This window comes from Antennarius striatus, chromosome 12 (assembly GCF_040054535.1).
Source record: "Antennarius striatus isolate MH-2024 chromosome 12, ASM4005453v1, whole genome shotgun sequence".
Classification (NCBI taxonomy): Eukaryota; Metazoa; Chordata; class Actinopteri; order Lophiiformes; family Antennariidae; genus Antennarius; species Antennarius striatus.
In genome coordinates, this window is record NC_090787.1 from 10,224,774 (window position 1) to 10,244,555 (window position 19,782).

The following is a 19,782-nucleotide window of genomic DNA, read 5'->3' on the forward strand; positions in this document are numbered from 1 at the left end:
CGCCACCTGTAGGACAGTTTCAGCACTACAGCCGCTATCTGAAGCATTTGTCCAAAAGGATGTTACTGTATAATAATCCAAGTTCAGAACAGATTCCTGGTGGCAGAAGCCCACCTCAACCTCACACCTAAAAACACACATTTATATCTTCATATTTTATCATCGAGGGAACACAAGCATAAAATCTTACCAGTCAATAAATTGCAAAATCAGGTAGTATTGAAATTTTTATTTGGTGAGAAAGCTGCTAGCTCATTTCTGATGTCAATGTCATATCACTTTTATTCAGCATTAATTTTGTGATTACATTCTCACCTGATAGTCTTAAATTAGACAAGGGAAATGCATCCACATAGTCACACAGTACAAAAGCTACCCTCCAGGAAAAGAAAAACAGGCTGAAGTCATTTAATTCATATTAAACTGACTGCTAAACTTTGTCAACAAAAATACGACTGTGTGGGTCAAAATATTTCATTTCACGCTAAACAGTGTGTCATGTTTTGTTTGAAAAAGTACTAAGCCACAATGACCAGTGTCTTTCATATAAAGCAGAGAAGGAAACCATAAGAGCTGATTTGTGTGATTCTTCTTTGATATTCGAAGTCTACAAACCTATTTGGAGAGGCTTCTTTATACTGTATATGGCTAAATCTACTTCAGTTAAAACAAGTCATCTTTAAATCAGTTTGGATCCACTGAATACTGATAATTAGGAATAGTTTGTGTACCTTAAAAACATTGGGGTTTACTCATGTTTTATAGGAGTACGATTCATATACTCAACAGTATTACCCACTCCATTTGCAGCAGGTATTTTATATAGCTTTAATTTACACTACACAATGAGTGTGACTCAAGGGAACATGACACAGAAGCAAACAAGTGTAAACATCATTGAAGTCTTTAATAATCAACACGATTATGTACAAAGCAAGCACTGTCATACTCAAACAACCCCCCCAAAAGAATCCTAAAATGTGTCTTCATCTGTCTTCTGTCATTAACATAGTTGGTGAAATCGCACAGTTCAACACTTTTGGTAGTCACTATAGTTTAACAAAACCTTCAGAGCCTCCTGCTAATCGGACAACACTGGGCCTAAGAGATTAACAAAAACACAAGAGCCAGGTAAGATTTGTCAAATGAGTTAGTTTTGAGGAAAAGATTCTCTAAAGAAACAGAAATAAAGAACTCATCATTCCCAGTCTCTGCTAACGTAACAGTTCTGCTTTCAATAGGATACCATCACAGCCAAACGGATCTTGAAGCCTGAACCAACTCCCTCTGAAGATCTACAGCAGACCTGGTCTTCCATTTAGAATTAAAGCAGATAATAAATGCATTAGTGGGTTATATTACAAGGAGCTTTTTATTTTTTTATGGTTATCCATATTTCCTTACCCTTTTCCTTCTGAATACAATGCTGATATGTAGATGTATAAATCCTGTGATTTAGATTTTATTTCAAAAGTGTGTTGAGACAAAGAATCTGATTGTCCAATACAAAAAAAAACTGAACATAGGGACTCCATAAACTTTCTTCATTAAACAGTAAAACACTGCAAGTCCTTGTCACCCATGGGGTAATACAGTTGTAAGAACTGTATTCCCTATGTGAGCCTCTAGCAAGCTACCAATAGAAATAATGTCTTAAGATTATAAACAGCAACATGAAAAGAAAATGTACTTTTAAAACTGCCAAATGTTCATCTAATCAGTTACACAAAGAAACAAAAAATATAATTCTAAACAACTAATTACCTGCATTTACAGTGTGATATTTAATTGAAATTGCATTTCTCCAGAGACCTTAGTCATTATCTGAACCTGGGCTAGCTTGTGTTCCAATGGCAACGTCCCAACATGTGGGATCTGCAAGCACCCATCAACCCAATTCACAAACATGAACAGTACTTTTTCTTGTTTTTTTTGTTTTTTTCATTTCAATGCCTTTTAAATTAAATGACACGCAACACTGTTATGAAAAGTTTAGATTAGAATTGGATACACGTTAAACTGTAGCAAATAAAATGTCAATTTAAATGTACAGAAAATATGTTTCCTCATTGTAAAATAAAATCCCACAAAGCCAAAATGGAGGGGGAAAAACAACAACAAAAAAACAAAAACAAGCTGAGAGGGAAAGGAAATCACATCTGGGAAGTAAACTGAATTTAGCCGTTTTGTGGACACAGGTCATAATCTGTGCGAGACACAATCAAAATCTTTTGTTTGCAGCCATCATATGCAGTTATACCATCCATAACATACTATGACCTAGCGCTATGTCCCAGGTTCACATGTGGTCACTGTGAAAAATCACGTGCGAATATTGATCAACCAAAAGATTTATAAAAAATCAAGAAACAGAGATAATCGAGGGAAATACAGCAGAACAAGGAAGCCTTTCACACTCAACACAATGTTTTAAGAAAGCATAAAAGTCAAACAAATTTTATTCTAGTTAGTTTGGTTTGTTTTCTCTTCAGTCTTTACAACAGTTGTTGACGAGTTGGTGGTGAAAGTCACTATATACAGAAACACACACTCACAATCCAGACATTCAACTTACAGTCATACAACGATGCACACGATAGTTAGTGTGTCCATTTTTTAAAATTTTTTTTTGAGTGGTATCCCAGGTGACAGCTTGCTGGTGTCTCTCACACACAGCAGAGTCGGCGGCTGGTGCCGGTGCTCCTCACGGTGTCCATGACAACGAGGACGGTCGTTTTCTGCAGCGTTTGTGAGGCAGAGTCGCATCGAATGTTCGTCAATGGGAACTAATTGAAAAGACAGGCCTTCCTGTAAAGCCTTTTTTTTTTTTTTAGATTTTCCTTACATCCTCTGATCAGAGTGGCTGAAGGCAAAAACAGAGAAAAAGTCAAAAGTTGAACTTTTTGTCTTGTGGTGTGTTTTTTCCATTTTAATTAGATACAAAACTAACAGTTTGTGTCCACAGCAATCAACAGTTCGCTTGTTGTAATAATATGCCTGGAAACAATTCACTTGGAGCATAAATCCAGTGAACAGAAGATCTGTGTCTCAGTGGGTAAGTCTGTTTGGTTAGTTTATTTAAACACCGGCATGCAAATTACTATATATGTCATAAAAATGACAAGTAGCGACTTCTGTACTGATTCTAAGGTGGATGTCTAATAGGCTAAAACAAAATATCGCTCACGTAATGAAACATTTTTGACATGTAACCACCATTAACATGTTTGCTACAGTTAAAAAAAGCCTCCATGCTGTCATATTAGGACACATTTATGGTTAGTTATTGTGTTCAGTGTTGATCCTACTTCACAGCAGGAATGCTAATCCAGAAGAAAAGGCAATGGAGTGAAAGGGAGGATCGTTTCATTTCCATAACTGAACAACTCGCGACAGAATTAGCCCGATAATAATAAGCAGTGTGTGTGAAGACAAAGACAGACAAAGAAAAGGAAGCAGAACGAATGAAGATCTTACCATCGGGGCTTGGAGATTTTAAATTTCATCATCTGAGACATGGGGTTTTGCTATGGTCATCTCTTCCTTGCTATTTGCAATCATTTTACACTTCTGCAAAATCACAGGTAAAAATAAAAACATATAGGTAAGTTAACATTACACATAAACTCTGCAGGTTTCTTCATACAAACAACATTCTGCTTACCTCAGTGAGCTCCTTGATGGTGTGTATGTTCGCTTGCTGTGTAACCTTCCGCTTTACTTCTTCAATGTGGTCCAGGTTAAGGGATGGCGCCGGTGGGGCAAGGCACGGGGGAGGCTTATTAGTGATGGTAGGAAGTGGGGCGAGGGGAGGCATCGCCGCCAGGGCGCCCATGTTGGTCAAAGCAGCCGTCATCGTAGCTGCTGTCATACTCGCCATAGCAGCGCTCATCGTGATGTTTGACATGCTTGGCATCCCTGGAATAGCGGGTATCCCCATTGGACCCATGTTGGAAATGTTTGGCATACCCATGCCCATCGGAAGAGGTAAAGGTAGAGGTAAAGACAAGGGGGCCGGGGATGGAGTGGGCAGTGGAAGCTGGAGAATGGCTTTCGGCCTAAGACTCTCAGGAATGGGCACCCCTGCCTTAGCGCACATGGCAGCAGCGTTAGCTTTGGCTATCTCCAGCAGCTGGTCCTTATCTGAAGACAGGGCGAAGGAGACGGAAGAAGAGATAGAGCACAGACAGGACAGGAAGATTAACCACAATACAAGAATAATCGAATGCTAAAAACTGTATCACCTGAAATTTAATGTAAATACATCGAATTAGAAAATCAGGTATGCACTAGCAAAACGGTTTACCCAGTTCAGTAAGCCGTGGAGGCGTCTTGCTGGTGCTGCGTCGTGTTCGAGACCCTGAGCGACGCTGTTTGCGGAGAATGAGAACTGGAGAATGGCTGGGTTCCCTTTTCCACCGGTCTCGTCTATCGAATGACCGGCTGCGAAACACTGGGCGCCGGCCACGCCCCCTCGACCTGGATCTGCGTCTGCGATCAGACGAACGCGACCTGGATCGACGGCTTCTGTCTCCCGAACGCGAGCGTTTTCTCCGGCCTGTGGAGCGACTCTTGGATCGCTTGTTTCTGTCGGTGGACTTGGACCTCCTCCTCCCACGGGCAGCGGGGGAACGGGATCGCTTTTTGCGAGCCGGAGAACGGGATCGAGAGCGATGGACTCTGGTCCGTGACTTGGAGTGCGATCTCTTACGCCGTGCAGGGGAACGCGACCTCCGTCGCCGTGCAGGACTCCGAGATTTGGAACGTCGCTTCTTTCTTTCTAATGGAGAAACAGACTCTCTTTTTTTGACTGGAGATTTGGACCTGAGGAAAAGTGAACAACAGACCCAGTGAATAATAATACGGTGAAGTTTACATTCAGTAATTACTGTTTAAAACATTGTGACCAGCAAACACACAGGACACATTCACACAACTAACCTCGACTGCTTCTTTCTGGATGTAGACTTGGATGTCGACCGTTGAGGCGATGAAGTTGAGTCTGGGGGTTTCGTCTGTTCCGTAGGTGAGGGTGACTTTGACTTCTGCGCTGCAATGGTGAGCAGTGTGATAAGAGTTTCAGCGGGAGAAGACTCCCGTCCTTCTTCGGAGCCTCCTGAACAGTGTGACTTTTCTGGACTGGCCCCCTGCTCTACAGAAGCAGACCTCGACCTGGAAACCTGTTGATCGTTGGACAAGTCGACGCTTTCCCTTTGTTCACTTTCTTCGTTGCTGGAAGCAAGCGTCTGAACCTGCAGATCATCTGGAGGGATTTCAGTGGGAGGGCTGGGGGCTTCAGCAGTGGGTAGAGGTTTCCACGCACCTGCAAGGTAGAAGCTGAATTACTAACCATAAAAATAAAGTAGGCATTTCCAGTAAAAACTTTACATATTTTTTATTTTTTGCATCAAGCTACTAAGTATAAAGTAAAACAACACATAGCCCAGACTTTCTGATTGTTTTTGAGGCCTGAAGAGTCACAGATGATTAATTTCACATTGAAGCTTCAACGCTGCACCTTTTTGATTAAATTTATTATCAAAAGTATTATTTATCAAAAAGTATATTATAGAAATATTAGTTACAATTTCATTACAAAATGAAATTGGTCAGTTTTTGTAACTGACCAGATGCCGCCTTTATTTATATACAAGAGACACTGAATCAATATTTAAGTCCTGACCTGCTGTTGCTGGAAGTCCTCCACTTTCTGCAGCTTCCGTCTCGACAGATTCCTCAGTCACTGTCTGCTCGACTTTAGGAGAGGGAGACTTCCTCTCCTTAACAGGGGAAGGGGATGCGGATCTGGCTGGGGAGGAACTCTCCGAGTGGCCCCCACTTGACTCAGACCTGGATCTGGACTTCGATCTCTTCAAGGCAGCAGAAACAGATTTCGTCTTTGACTTTTTTGCCCTCTTCCTGGGAGATTTGGACCGAGTCTTCCCAGGTGGGGGTGAGCGAGACTTTGACCAATGCCTTCGAGACACTGAGCGGGATTTTGAGCGTTTGGCAGACCTTGGTGGAGAACGGTTCCTCCTGGCGGGGGACCGAGAGCGTCTTCTGACTGGTGATCGTGATGCAGACCGTCGTCGCGACACGGGGCTTCTGGATTTGGTCCGTTTGCGCGGAGTCCTGGATCTAGAGCGACGATTACGTTTAAGAACTACAATGGAACGTGACCGAGTCCGCCTGCTCCTGCGATTGGAGCGGGAGCCTGAGCGGCGGGATCTGGTGGGGGGTGATCTCCTACGTCGGGACGCGGACCGACTCCTGGAGCGCCTGCCTCCGCCACGCCTGGCTAAGGACCGTGACCTGGAGCGACGAGCCGGGCGTCTTGATCTAGAGCGAGACCGACGTGTCCGAGTGATGGAACGTGACCGTGACCTCCTGCTGACTGCACCGCTTCTTCGAGGTGACCTGGTCCTGGAGCGCCTCGTGCCCCCGCGGGGACGTGACTCTGATCTTCGGCTTCTCTTTGGAGAGCGAGACACTGAGAGGGACCTGTGGCCCCCACGTTTAGGAGATCGCGATGCCTTTCTCTTAGGAGAACGAGAACTTCTGCGTCGCTTGGGGGAAACAGATGACGAACTCCTGCGGCGTTTAGGAGACCTGGACTTCTTTCCAGGCTTTGACACTTTCTTTTTGGGGGTGGGAGAACGGGAGGTTGACCGAGACTGACATCTACTTTTCTTGGGTGACTTTGGGGGTGGAGAAGGTGATTTCTTTTTAGATTTAGGGGTCTGAGAGCGGGACGGAGAGCGAGACCGCGAACGGGAAAGCTGACGAGCCTTTATAGGAGTTGTAGAATCTTTTCCTTCTGAAACTGGCCCAGAAAAGGTTCTTGACATTTCCTTCTCAGCTGTTGCTATTGGTACAGATTTAGATGGTGAGGACACACTGTGACTTGACTCAGTCTTATTCTTTTCTAGACCCTTGGAAGGGGAAGGAGACTTAGATCTGGGGCAGTCATGTTCCTTGATGTTTGTGCTATTAAGCGAATTGGCATAATCTTTCAGGTCCAGTTCGTCTCTTGTGGTAGCAGCACCTTCCTGCTTTGGGATAATATCAGGGAGTTCCTGGGCGTGGCTGAATGCACCATCAGCATGAGTATCCTCTGTCTTAAACTCGACTGTTGCCGTCTGTGTTATCTCATCCTGGCTGGCAAGGGGTGACGCCCCATCATTTCCTGATCCATTGGGTTTTCCCACCTTCCCTTCAGACGGGGACACATCCATGTCAGCAATTTCCTCTTTAACTTCAAGCACTTCAGGTTTCTGTGTTAAAATGGGAGGGGCTTTCTCCTCCCCTCTTTTGCTTTTAGGAACCAGTTTGGACAATGGCTCCTGGAGCGCAGATGCTGCAGCTATAGAGTACTTGCCATCACTAGCCCCTTTAGCCCCTTCACCTTCAGACTCTGAGCCTGAAGCTGAGCTGCTGTCAGATGGGGAGCGAGAAGGGGATTTCTTTTCATCTTTCTTTCTTTTCTTTTTCTTCTTCTTGGCAGCATGTTTCTTGTGTTTTTTGGATTTTGAATCTGCTTCCGTATCCACGCGATCTGAAAGAAAATGATAACTTATTATAAAAACACAACTGAGAGACACGATTTCTTTTCAATTACTCTTAGTAAAAAACTGCTTTTCTTGGAGGGTCCCACTAACCTGTAATCACATCCTTTTTGCCATCTTCTTTCAACCCAGCCTGGTCTCCAACTCCTGCGGCAGCTGCCAATCTGGCACTACAAACAGAAACATACACACAAATTGTTAAAAAAAAATATATACCGGTACTTATCGTTTATTGTGTGATACAGGGAAAAAAAATTAAAAAGCAGATTTAAGTTCCTGTCAGGAATAAAAATCCTGTTCAGGTAAGGATAAAAAAGATTTGGTGAGGTTGGTGGTTTTTATCTAACATACTGTACAAACCTCAATGTGTAGTTCAAACAATCTTCTCGATCATAACATGTGAGCTAAAGATACCTTTTTATACCTCCTACTCTTTATGAAACTTTTCACATGCAAATTGATCACAATTAAATCCAGCCATTACACTGAGATTTATTCAATGCCACTGTTAGATAAGATGAAAGCAATATTCAATTGGATTCAAGAACAATCTGACAAATGAATATGCAAAATATAAAGAAGAAAATCTATGTGATAGCACACATCTATGAAATGTCCTACAAAATGCAATTATTTTACACAATGGCCCATAACTTCAGTTCTTCTGACCTGGCTCTGGTGGCCCTGACGGGTCTTGGAGGTGTCGGCTCAACGTCTGACTCAGCACCAGATTCTGAACTGCTCTCTTTTTCCCCCTTTCTGCGCCTCTTCTTCTTCTTGCTCTTGTGCTTTCTGTGTTTCTTATTTTTCTTGTGTGGTGGCTCATTTTCTTCTTTAGATATTACATCATTTTTCTGAGAGGTCTCTTCCTCACCTGCAGAAAGCAATCAGAATTTCAGATTCCATACATGTTTGACATATTACATTTACATCACTGAGTGCAAGTCAATTGTCTGGTCATTTGACGTGGCAATTCATTATCCATTAAATATTTCCATCGTATGTGTTTTAGAGGATCAATCTGAGTTTAAATACATGGTGCACTGTTACCAGGAATCCTGTATTACACAAACAATATTGGGCAGTTTTTCCCTTTGAACCTGGCCAGTGTGATTTTATTAAAATAGCCTTTCATCATTAAGAGGAATGCACTGAGTCAAGATGACTTAATTTTAAAGTTACAATTAAAAGTTTTGTATGGATTTTTTATGAATAATTACTATGCTTTTTTTACTTTATCATTGCACTTCTTTCTTTTAAATCTGTTCAAAGTTCTTGGTCAAAGTCTGCACTGAAAATCTGAATAATTTCTAAAGTGGGAATACTCTGCATCATTTGCCGTTGTGTCGTCAATGTGGCTTTGCAAACACTTTTGTATTAATTGAACATGGAGTTCAAATTTGTAGGAGAGGGTGGAGGAATGGGGCTTAACACTATGTAGTGTTTCCTTTCTTGAATGCAGGCATCAGGGTAACCATTACTGTAATTTAATTAATGGGCATGAAAAATATGTTTGGTGAGAGGTTCTAAAAGTTGAAGTCTACTTTCAATACCCAATTTTAGACTAAAAGAAACTTAATCTGTAAAATAAGGTGATCAAAGGTATAAATAATTGAACGACATGATTCATCACTCACCTGTGGGGTTGTCCACTACTGATTCCATTGCTCAGGTCTTTCTTTAAAAAGCCCTCGCAAAGTTACCGTTGTGATGATCCTTTACTCAACACTAAAAAAGAAAACGTTTTGACAAAACAGAATTATAGATAAGTCATTTTATAAAAAAATGTCACTGATTTCATGTTGATTGCACTGACAAATACAAATAGGGTAATTCCCTCTGAATGTCAGCGAAAGAAGATGAGATAATCCAAAATCTTAGTATTATTATTATTGTCACTATTAAAACTGTTGTAGATATTATTACTATTATTAATTATATCTAATGTATCTGTTATCTACATAATATGGTGCTGTCCTAGTGGATTACTTTTCAAAAATTCCAATAATGTACTGTATGTAAAACATGAGACCAAAGTGGACCGTAGTGTGAATCTCATTCAAAGAACCTGCAAGAATATAAAGCTGGCCCTGACAAAGCATCTCTTAATACTACTAACCATAATATGATCCAGGATTGAGATATTATGCACCTTAACATGCACCTAATTCACATTCACATACATAAAACCCACAATCATCCAGTCTGACAACATTCCCAGAAGTTCTGCAGGTATGGGGTCAGTAGTTTTTGCAGAATTGCGTTGCGTTTCAGTCATGTCAAACGGATATGGCCTATTCCACCCCTTTGCAGGCAACTCATCCTGGAGAATCTGCATGACCCGAGTGCCAAACAATACAAATACATGAACCTTTGGACCATAAAGCAGCAATGGCTGCAGAGTTCCCCAGACTACGTGAAACGTACTTGCTAACAAACATGTTTAAAGTAAAACTTGTTCAGCTCGGCGCTGTACAAGAGACGTGCAATGGTGGTCACAAATTAGCAATGAAGTCAAATCCACATAACTTCATAAACATACGATACAAGCTTATTAGAAAATATCTTAGCAAAGTTAATCAAGAAAATATTAACGTAAATATGTATAAATCGACGCATCACTACGTAAGCGTTATGTGAGCAGCAAACCTAGCTAACTAACGCGAGTGTGTTACCGCTTTACTCTCATGCTAAAGCTAGCTACGGTACGGTAGCCAAAATGTAATTTTGCACTTGGACGTTTCAGTGTTAGCTAATCTTAACTGAGTCTTTCTGATACAGTGTCAAGGTGTTATGTCAGACAAAATGGGTGCAGACCCTTACAGGCAACAGAGACAAAGAGAGTAAAGTTTTTAGCAGCGACAGACAGTCCAGCAGAGCGTTACTTAACGCTGGCGGGCCTTCTCCGCTGCAGCCAGCGCAACATTCATTCACAGGTCACCCATGCCACAAAGCGGTAGCTTAAGCTGACACGTGAAAGTCTATCAATTTGCAAACTACTAAATCATAAACAAACTATTACCTTTATCAACTAAACAGCTAATAAGATGTAATAGCGAAACAGCTTGTGTGCACTCTGTGGCCTAAGTGGCGATACGCGGCTAACTCGTTCAGCAGCTAGGACATTTGCGCCTGTTAGCACGCCTGTTAATGCAGTTTAGCCCCCACTTGTTCCAACAAAAAGTGAGCTCGTTCCCTAATCACTGCTGTCGATTCTGCAGCATAAAATTTGAAGTGCATAATTACCCAGTTTCTTTTCAGTAGTCGAAAGCTCTGCGTAGCAAATGCCAGGTGGATGTAGCGTTAGCTGTAAAATGTGTGAAACCAAACAATCGTGAACATTAGCAAACTACCTGGTCCGCCATGATGAGGGAAGGTATCCCAGCATGCCATGCTTCGCGGTTTGAATGGCGGCGTCACTGTCTCCCAGGCAACTTCATTCTACAAAACAAGCAAGCATGCGCCACGGCTTCAATCGTTTATGTTTAGTCTTTATTTTATTGTAATATTTATTATTGTAATATTTATTAATATCATTCTAAATATAACGAACCGAACAATGCCCACCAAGATCATGAAGTTCGTCACACAAGTTAAAAAGTTTGAATGCCTTGTGCCAGAGCCAAAATGCCGTGTCACAGATGTGTGCTGCTCCCTCTGCCAGAAATAGACTTTGATCTGTAATTATGGGAAATGTAGTTTTTGGGCAAATCACACTTTTGATCTTTTTATTTTATTCACTCTGACCTTTTAACCTCTTGCTGGCCACATAAGATGATGTGGCGGGTCACATTTGGCCCGTCGACTTTGAGTTTGACACATGTGCTCTAGAGAAACAGTTTCAGATAAACTGCAGGTGTGAATGCTTCATATCAACCCCTTCCTAAAATAATCATCAATTTTATGTTATTTTTTTCATATTTTTTGGGAAACACAAAAAACTGAACCATTTGTTGAGGATTTAGATCACATGTGTCAAACTCAAGGCCCGGGAGCCAAATGTGGCCCGCATAATCAAGGTCAGTGTCTAAAAATAAATGGGTCAAAAGTGCTTTGACCTCAACTACATTTCCTAAAAGCAGCAATTCAAAGATCCATGATGAGGTGAAGTTGCGAGCGTTGATGCGCAAATTTCTTTTACATTACATTGAGTTACATTTAGTTACAAGTAACATTTAGCCCTTTGAGGACAGCCATTATGCTGATGTAGCCCTTGGTGAAAATGAGTTTGACACCCCTGATTAAGATGATTTAGGCAAGAAAAATTATTTCTGTAAAATAACGACTTAGGCAGATATTTTAAATGAAATTAAATGAACCTCCCGTAGGGGGAAATTATTTATCCACTCCATACACAGGTGTTGTATATGTGGGTACAGGCCCGTAACACACACACACACACACACACACACACACACACACACACACACACACACACACACACACACACACAAAAGGCCTGTAGGCAAGCAAATAATGTGGAGGTAGAGCGGTAGGCAGTTCCATAGTAGTGTGCCCAATGAGCAACTTGTAAGGGGACAGTGCCTTGCTCAAGGCCACTTCAGCAGTACTAAGAAGGTGAATTGGCAGTAGGAGGTGCTACCCTCCAAATATTTTGGTCCACCCACATCTTGAGCCAGCCACGCTCCGGTCCACAGCCCAAGATTTAGTGGATTGGTACTGCCGCCCTGGAATAATCGTCTAGATTATATAATGCTATATATAATCATATAATGCTTTTCTTTAACAAGTGCTTGTAACATCCATATTTCCCAGTTTGGGACCAATAAAGTAAATATCTATTTTTTCTCCCTTAATCTCATCTCATCTCAATGTATTCTATGAGTAGTAATTCCAAAAGATAACATTTGACGTTTGCGATAACATTTCTGAAAAATAAATACCAGTCAAGGAGGAGGAGGATTACTTCCGTAACCAATGCTGATGGACACATCATTGTGTAGAATGTTATATAAAATCCAATTATATAAAATCCAATTTTTTCACATGAAACAGGTATGGCGCTTTTCCCCAATGTTAATCTTATCCTGTCTCATACCAAATTAAGGTAATCGTTTAAAAAAATTTTTTAAAAACCCCACACTTTTTGATTTTCATCAGTAATAAGCTGCCAGGACATCTGCAAATAAAAAAGTTTGTTTTTTGTAAATAATGAGAGTGCAACAATTACGCCAAATCTAAGCTGTTTTTATTCATTTTTATTACATCCCACTTCAAAGCGATGATGTATTATAATTGTCAGTGTTTGTTTGTTCGAGTGTTCGTTCATTAGTCCACCAAATATCTTCTCAACCGTTGCAGATAGAAAGATGAAACAAAAAGCACATTACTCAGGCACCAAAAGGGAAGAAAATGAGATGATGACCTTGACTTTGAGAAAACTAGGTCAAGGTCAAATTTCAACTTTCTTACACTCAGGAACCGGATAAAATAGAAAGATGAAGGCCAATGAAGGCCAATGTAAGACCATAGAGCAAAGCAGGTGCTTTGATCTACCTATGCACTAGCTTTGATCTATGGTCTTACTCACACTGGCCTTCTCCATATGCAGTAGTCTATGCACTTGTCAGGTACTACTTTCAGGGTATCCTGACTTTCCCTGAAAGTAGGTCAGGGTAAGTCGCAGGATGTTGCAAGTCTGACTGCCTTGGTTCCACTTTTATTTTGAAAGATACAACCGGAAGTGTGTCCGCTGCAGCGCTAGCTCGTTGCAGGAGTTCACTTGGCATTGAATGAAGTGTCTCTTGATAAATGTGTTCGCATGTAAAGTCGTCATAAGTTCAAAGACATGAAGAAAAGGTTTAACATCAACCTTGATGACTCCGTTTTCACCAGAGAAAGACCACCGGTCCGTTTCCTTCCATCGTAACGCAATGTTGTATTAGCTAGCTAGCCGGAACTATAACTCTAAACGCACTGGTTTTGTTATATGTCAACTTCATAGAAAATGAGGCCTTGTAATGGATGGTTTTCTTTACACGATTCATTCCATACTTGTCGATGTTTAAATAAAATTTCCATGTCATTATTTTTCCAGCCAAAACCACAGTTCCAGTCCTCATCCAGGGGAGGACCAGACACCTCCAAACCCGTTTCCGATCCCGTTGACCAACCGGTCTCTTATGCAGAGTTCATCGTCCACAGTAGGAGCAACGCGGCCTCTGCCCCCCGGCGGGACGGAACCTCCGGACACCTCCAGCTCCGGACTGGAGGGGCAGGGGGCATCGACCGGAAGCAAACAGAAACACATGGTTCTAAAGTAACTGGAGTAGAACCCGAAATAACAAAGGAGAACGAAAGGACACGAGATTCTGTTTCAGACCAGAAAGAGGAGAACACACCAAACACGGATGGAGGTCCCAGCCTCACTGCGGGTCCGATGCCGGTGGGGTCAGGGAGCAGCATCGTTGTCAGTCCGCGGCAGGTTGGTGTCAATGAATGGTTCTCACACACATCAATACAAAATGTTAGGGGGTTGTTTTGGAAAATTTGCTGTCTACTAGTTATCAGCAATAACTAAATCAAACCCAGTCCTAATATCCAAAAGTCAGAATTTTTTTTTGTTTGTTTGTTTTTAATTCAGAGGGGAAACCCTATTCTGAAGTTTGTGAGAAGTGTTCCATGGGAGTTTGGAGATGTTGTACCAGATTATGTGTTAGGCCCTACAACTTGTGCACTTTTCCTCAGGTAGGTTTTTGTCCATCCATCGCTATCTAAAAATACACCACTGATTTCATTTTTTCTAGTTTTAATGTTTATCTTACGTTATTTATGAACAAAAGGAGGTGAAACTAACAGCACAGCAAAAACTTAAGCAGGATAAGTTTGTCAGTTGCCACAACTGGAGTACATAACATTTACCCCAGTCCTTAAAGAGTATACAGCAGTAATCCTATTATTATTTGCCGCAACATTTAAATTTCCCAGTTTGGGATAAATAAAGTATATCTTATTAATAATTTAATAGTACATTAATCATCTCTAGGTTAGATTCATAGGGTCTCTTAAGTGACCCTTTCTTGTCTTATGTCATACACATTTTATTTAAAATTATGTTTGTGTGTGATTGTGGCTATGTATATTTTTCAACTCTTCAATTGTTTTTTTCTGTCTCCTGTTTTTCCGTGATGTCGATGTTGTTCCTGATTTAAAGTCTGAAGTATCACAGTCTCAATCCAAACTATATCCATGACCGCCTGAAGCTACTTGGACGTTCATTCACACTGCGAGTGTTGCTTGTACAAGTAGATGTGGTGAGTTAAGGCTTTGCCAAGACCTGGTGAAGTTACAGAAGTAAGACATTATCCATGAGTTGATAGCTGATCTGCTTACATTGGATAAGTCACCATTGAATCATACATGATAGATGACCTGTGGCTTCAGAACATCTGTATTGCTGAGTTCCATTTCTGAATTAAGAATGATTTACTGTTTCGCTTGTTTTCGATCACAGAAAGACCCTCATCATGCGTTGAAGGAGCTAGCTCAGATCTGCATCAGGGCTGATTGCACTCTCATCTTGGCTTGGAGGTGAGATCTACAACTGTAAATACGACTTAACAGTTTGTCAAAGGGCACAAACATGAGAGAGTATACTTTGAAATATAAGTTTAAAAATCTTTAGTCTTCCACGTGCACATGATCCTAACAAGCTGCCATTTTAACTTGTAATGCTTCTGTCAGTCTATAATGAATACTAATCTTTTAAAAGTCGTAACTGTGAAAGATACTGTATTTTCTTTCGTTAGTATCTCAGTTTTGAAAGAGTGACATTTTCTTTATCTATTTCTTTGTGAATATATTAACTTGCCAAACATTTTCTTTGTTGTTTTACAGTCCGGAGGAGGCAGGGCGTTACCTGGAAACTTACAAATCATATGAAAAAAAACCAGCAGACATTTTAAAAGAGCAAGTTGAAATGGACTATCTGTCAAAGGTGTGTGGACTCTGCCTTCCTAAAGATAAACTCATAGTTTATAATTATTTTTAATGTGATGTTTACAAATTTACGTCTGATATGGAATGTTTGTCAGTCTTGTAAAGACACATTAATAATTAATAATTGGATCAAATCTGGTTGCTTTGTTTTAAGGTGACTGATTGTCTGACCACAGTGAAGTCTATAAACAGGACTGATGCCATTACCTTGCTCTCCACTTTCTCTGTGAGTCCCATTGCTGCTAAAATTTGTCACCAAATTGAAGCTCAAGTGTGTACTCACTGTGTATACATGGGCAGATGAGATGGCGTGCTCACAATTCATCATTTCATTTTACTGAATGTCATCTAGTGCTGGAAATATGTAGTAAAAACAACTGAGATGATAACTTTTGTGTTTTTGACAGTCTATAGAAGGAATTATCAGTGCTTCTAAGGAAGACTTGGTTCTTTGTCCGGGTCTGGGACCACAAAAAGTGAGTCCAGCAACACAATATTCTGTGTGATATGTATATTCAGTGCAGATGGAACATTTCTCAGTTAATCACATGGACGTTTTGTGCTTTCAGGCGAGGCGGCTCTACGATGTGCTGCATAAGCCCTTCCTCAAGTCCAAGACAAATAGCACCTGATGCTTGGTCATCATATTGAATAGTGTGCAAAAACACAGGCATTCAGAGAGGACTGAATTGTATTTATAAAGGAATGGTTCTTAAAGTGAGGTCCAAGGAATCTTATTTGTTTTTGAGTGATTTTTTTGGGGGGTCCCAAGCGAAAAAGGAGATAATGTATTTACACCCTTATTCCAAAGTAACACAAATGGATAAATACTCTGGTTTTGAGTTATATATTATTTAATGATGCATTTCAGATACTGGCATTGAACCGACATGACAAAAATTCTTTTGAGTCTCTTTTTATCTAAGTAAATAAATATAAAATGCACAATCTGTCAGATTAAAAGTGAGTCAGGTGTGTTTTTATAAATTCAGTATGTGAAATCTTTAATTGTGTGTTTCAGAGGAATTGTGTGAATAACTTGTTTGATTGCTGAATGTAGTTTTGTGTTCCATAAAATGTGTTGTAATTCTTTTTTTTAAACATTTTTTCCTCAACCAGGAACTGCAGTATCTATTTATAAAAGCTTGAGCCAATAATATGTGTGTCTTATGGAAGTACAGCACATGAAAGTCAAGCATTTTACTTACATTGTTTGATCAGGGACACTTGGGTTTGTTGCAGATTTGGTGTATGCATTAGAATGACTATTGATGATACACCAATTTGAATTACAATCTGTTGTATTTGTAGTTACCTCTGACATGTCTTTCAAGCATAAAAGAAATAGAAACAAGCTTATCTTATATGAACTGGAGATATTTCTTGATGTATGGTGACAGGATGTCAGACTAAACCAGCATTTGTTCTGCCCTGTGGAAGAATTTTTCCTCAGTGGTGGATATAAACACAAAAACTGTAAATCTTATGTTGAGAGGCAGGTGGATTTCATTTGTCCAGTACCAAATCACAATAAAAGACTTTAATTTTAAAAAAGCAACTCTGTTATAATTTTATATTTTTTAATTATACAGAGACCCAGTGATAAAGCTTTAATGGTCAAAGCAGGTTTGAAGAATTGTAGGAAAAAACATTTTGTGTTCTTTTTGAAATAAAAAGTTTGAATAAATATTTGTGGTTTCAAAAGTGTAAAAAAAGAAAGAAAAGAAACGGGTCAATTCTTTGCTTTATTTTTTATTGATTCATCATGATTTACAATAGGTAGCTCATTTATACTGTAATTGGTACAAATGCAATGCATTTATACAAAATATTGTATTTGAGTGGATTTACTAAAACAATACATTTACCATGAATAATTATAATTAGACACATACTTTTGTAAACCATGTTTGCCACTTAGCTATGAGTGTAAATTAGCCTTGCTAATTTTCATATGCTTTAGAAATGGCATTGTAGTACCCACAAAGAGAATAATTTATAATATAAATAACCCCAAAGTAACCTCACTTATAATGAGTCACAAAGTCTCTGTTTCCTTTTTCCTGATCAGTTACTTTTTTACCATTGGTAATGCAATTAATATGACAGGATTGTTTTTGTCCTGTGCGGTAGTAGAACTGTTACAACACGACTTTGTTGAGTACCATTGTGTCGATGGATACACTCCTGTTGGTCATGTCTCTGTTTTACTCTTTGCTTTTGCTCGAGAACGCGTGTTGACCTCTGAGGATAGAGGCTGAAGGGTTAACGCCTCAGGAGACGGAGGCCTGGACAAAGGAACAAACATGGGAGGCTTCACAACTTCATCTTTATCCTCCTTATACTTATCATTTTTCTGCCTCAAGTGTTTATCACAGTGGTTCACAAAAGTATCCAGCTTCACGAAGGTCTTGTTGCACACTTTACAGTGATAAGGCCGCTGTCCTTTGTTGAGGCGAATATGTAGCCTGATGTATGACGATCGTACGAAGGTGCGGCAGCAGACGCCACACTTGAGATCCTCGGGGCTTCTTTGTGTCTTGGGGAGCTGTTTGATTGCTGATGATGCTGGTTTGTCTTGGCTGGAGGACTCGGCTGCCTTGTGAGACAGCAGGAGTGGCAGCGAGCGAAAGCCCTCACCGCAGCGCTCACACTTGTACGGCCGCTCGCCAGTGTGCACGCGCACGTGTGCCAGGAGACCGGCCTTCTGCGTGAAGGACTTGTCGCAGTAGGTGCACTTGAACGGCTTCTCGCCCGTGTGTAGCCGGCGGTGCGTCTTCAGATGTGACGCTCGGCCAAAGGTCTTCCCACAATCTGGGCATTTAAACGGCCTGTCCCCGCTGTGGATCATCTTGTGCGCCATCAGGTGGGACGACTGATGGAAGTACTTTCCACAGGTGCTGCACTTAAACTTCCTCTCCTTGCTGTGAGAGGCAAGATGGAGGGTCAGGTGGGCGGAGGAGATGAAGGTCTTGGTACACAGGCTGCAGCTGTGAGGATCCAGACGGAGGCGTCGGTGCGGCCGGCGACCGTTAGGGAGGCTGCTGCCCGCCTGACAGGAAGCACATTTGGTGGGACTGTCTGCCTCGTGCTGATCAGGAGAGTCAGAGGGAGAGGTCGAACCTGGGTCGGAGTCAGGCTGGGGTGGGCTGAAAGTGCATCCACAATCCGTGCAGGTCCCACTTTCTTGACCGTTATCACTGTCTTTATCCAACATGGTGCTGCAATCAGAGATGGAAGGGGGGGGAATCTTTTATTATTTTACAGATCTGATGAAAACATAACGCCAGCCAAGCTGAATGTTGGACCGGAGATTTTTTTTTTTCTTGCCTTGTATAATTTACCTATTTATACATCATTAAACATTTAGAAGGAACATTAATCAATTATATTTGATGTCATTTTAAGTGTAATGGCTGTTTGCAACAACCAATCAGTTTGAATTCCTCAATAAATCAGTTTTTTTTCTCTCCTCAATCACCACAAAAAGCTACTTTTATTTACTATTGTGTTATCAAAAATATTTTTGAGCTTCTGAATTTTATTCCTCATAAGAGCACACATTTGCAAATCAAACTTTCAAACATGGCATCATCCTTTATAGGCTTACGTCAGAACAGATACAACATTTATACTGGGACACACACACACACACACACACACACACACACACACACGAGTTTTCATCTATGGCATTAGTTTGATCCCGATTATAATGAATCCGTTCCGGACCCTTTTTTCTTTTCTTTTGTACATCAGAGCGTGGGTAACGCACAGATGACATGGACAGCTCCCTACATGCAGATCGGAGACCCGGGAGTCCACTAGCCTAGCCGTCAGCTGTGTTAGCTCGGAACCAGCTGGAGTCAGCCGGGCCTCGCCTCGCCCAGAACAATGGGCTTTATTCTGGGATGGCAGGAACGAGACTTTACGTACCGTCTTTATTCTTAGAGTGTGTCGCGTACAGGAGGGGAATATCTCGGTGGAGGCGCAATAATTATAAAATCATCGAGATGCCAGCGGCATCATTATCGGGTCGCATCTCGTAGCTCCCACGCAAGAAGCCGAGCGGATGTGTGATCAAACCGGGCTGCAGCAGCATCTAGCGAGCGGCGGCGAAACTGTCTGCTGTGGAGGGGATGGGAGGTGATCGTCCAACCGAACTTCCTCCATAGCCATCAGTTTCGTTTCTTGCCAACCACCCTCTCCTAAAGTTTCGTTTCAGTGAGACGTGAGTTTTGTTTTGGTGGAAACGAAA

General features: G+C 41.1%; 3 protein-coding genes across 3 annotated transcripts; 1 reads left to right on the top strand and 2 right to left on the bottom strand.

Annotated features, from left to right (window-relative positions):
- Window positions 1–481: 481 nt before the first annotated feature.
- sona (SON DNA and RNA binding protein a) lies at window positions 482–10,941 on the bottom strand. The gene is made up of 10 exons (XM_068330059.1): window positions 10,812–10,941; window positions 9,203–9,293; window positions 8,235–8,439; window positions 7,659–7,735; window positions 5,684–7,555; window positions 4,942–5,323; window positions 4,307–4,824; window positions 3,665–4,143; window positions 3,478–3,570; window positions 482–2,863 (listed from the first exon to the last, which is right to left on the bottom strand). The coding sequence occupies exons 2-9, from the start codon at window positions 9,228–9,230 to the stop codon at window positions 3,496–3,498; spliced, it is 3,636 nt and encodes a 1,211-aa protein (XP_068186160.1). The 5' UTR covers window positions 9,231–9,293; window positions 10,812–10,941; the 3' UTR covers window positions 482–2,863; window positions 3,478–3,495.
- A 2,338-nt stretch (window positions 10,942–13,279) lies between these two features.
- ercc1 (excision repair cross-complementation group 1) lies at window positions 13,280–17,077 on the top strand. Its single transcript, XM_068329638.1, has 9 exons — window positions 13,280–13,434; window positions 13,624–14,010; window positions 14,170–14,273; window positions 14,740–14,839; window positions 15,040–15,116; window positions 15,423–15,522; window positions 15,679–15,750; window positions 15,932–16,000; window positions 16,094–17,077. Exons 1-9 carry the CDS (start codon window positions 13,375–13,377, stop codon window positions 16,154–16,156), a joined length of 1,032 nt encoding a protein of 343 aa, XP_068185739.1. The 5' UTR covers window positions 13,280–13,374; the 3' UTR covers window positions 16,157–17,077.
- A 200-nt stretch (window positions 17,078–17,277) lies between these two features.
- On the bottom strand, window positions 17,278–19,752 carry LOC137605201 (zinc finger protein 436). Its single transcript, XM_068329695.1, has 2 exons — window positions 19,461–19,752; window positions 17,278–18,745 (listed from the first exon to the last, which is right to left on the bottom strand). The coding sequence occupies exon 2, from the start codon at window positions 18,739–18,741 to the stop codon at window positions 17,719–17,721; it is 1,023 nt and encodes a 340-aa protein (XP_068185796.1). The 5' UTR covers window positions 18,742–18,745; window positions 19,461–19,752; the 3' UTR covers window positions 17,278–17,718.
- Window positions 19,753–19,782: the final 30 nt, after the last annotated feature.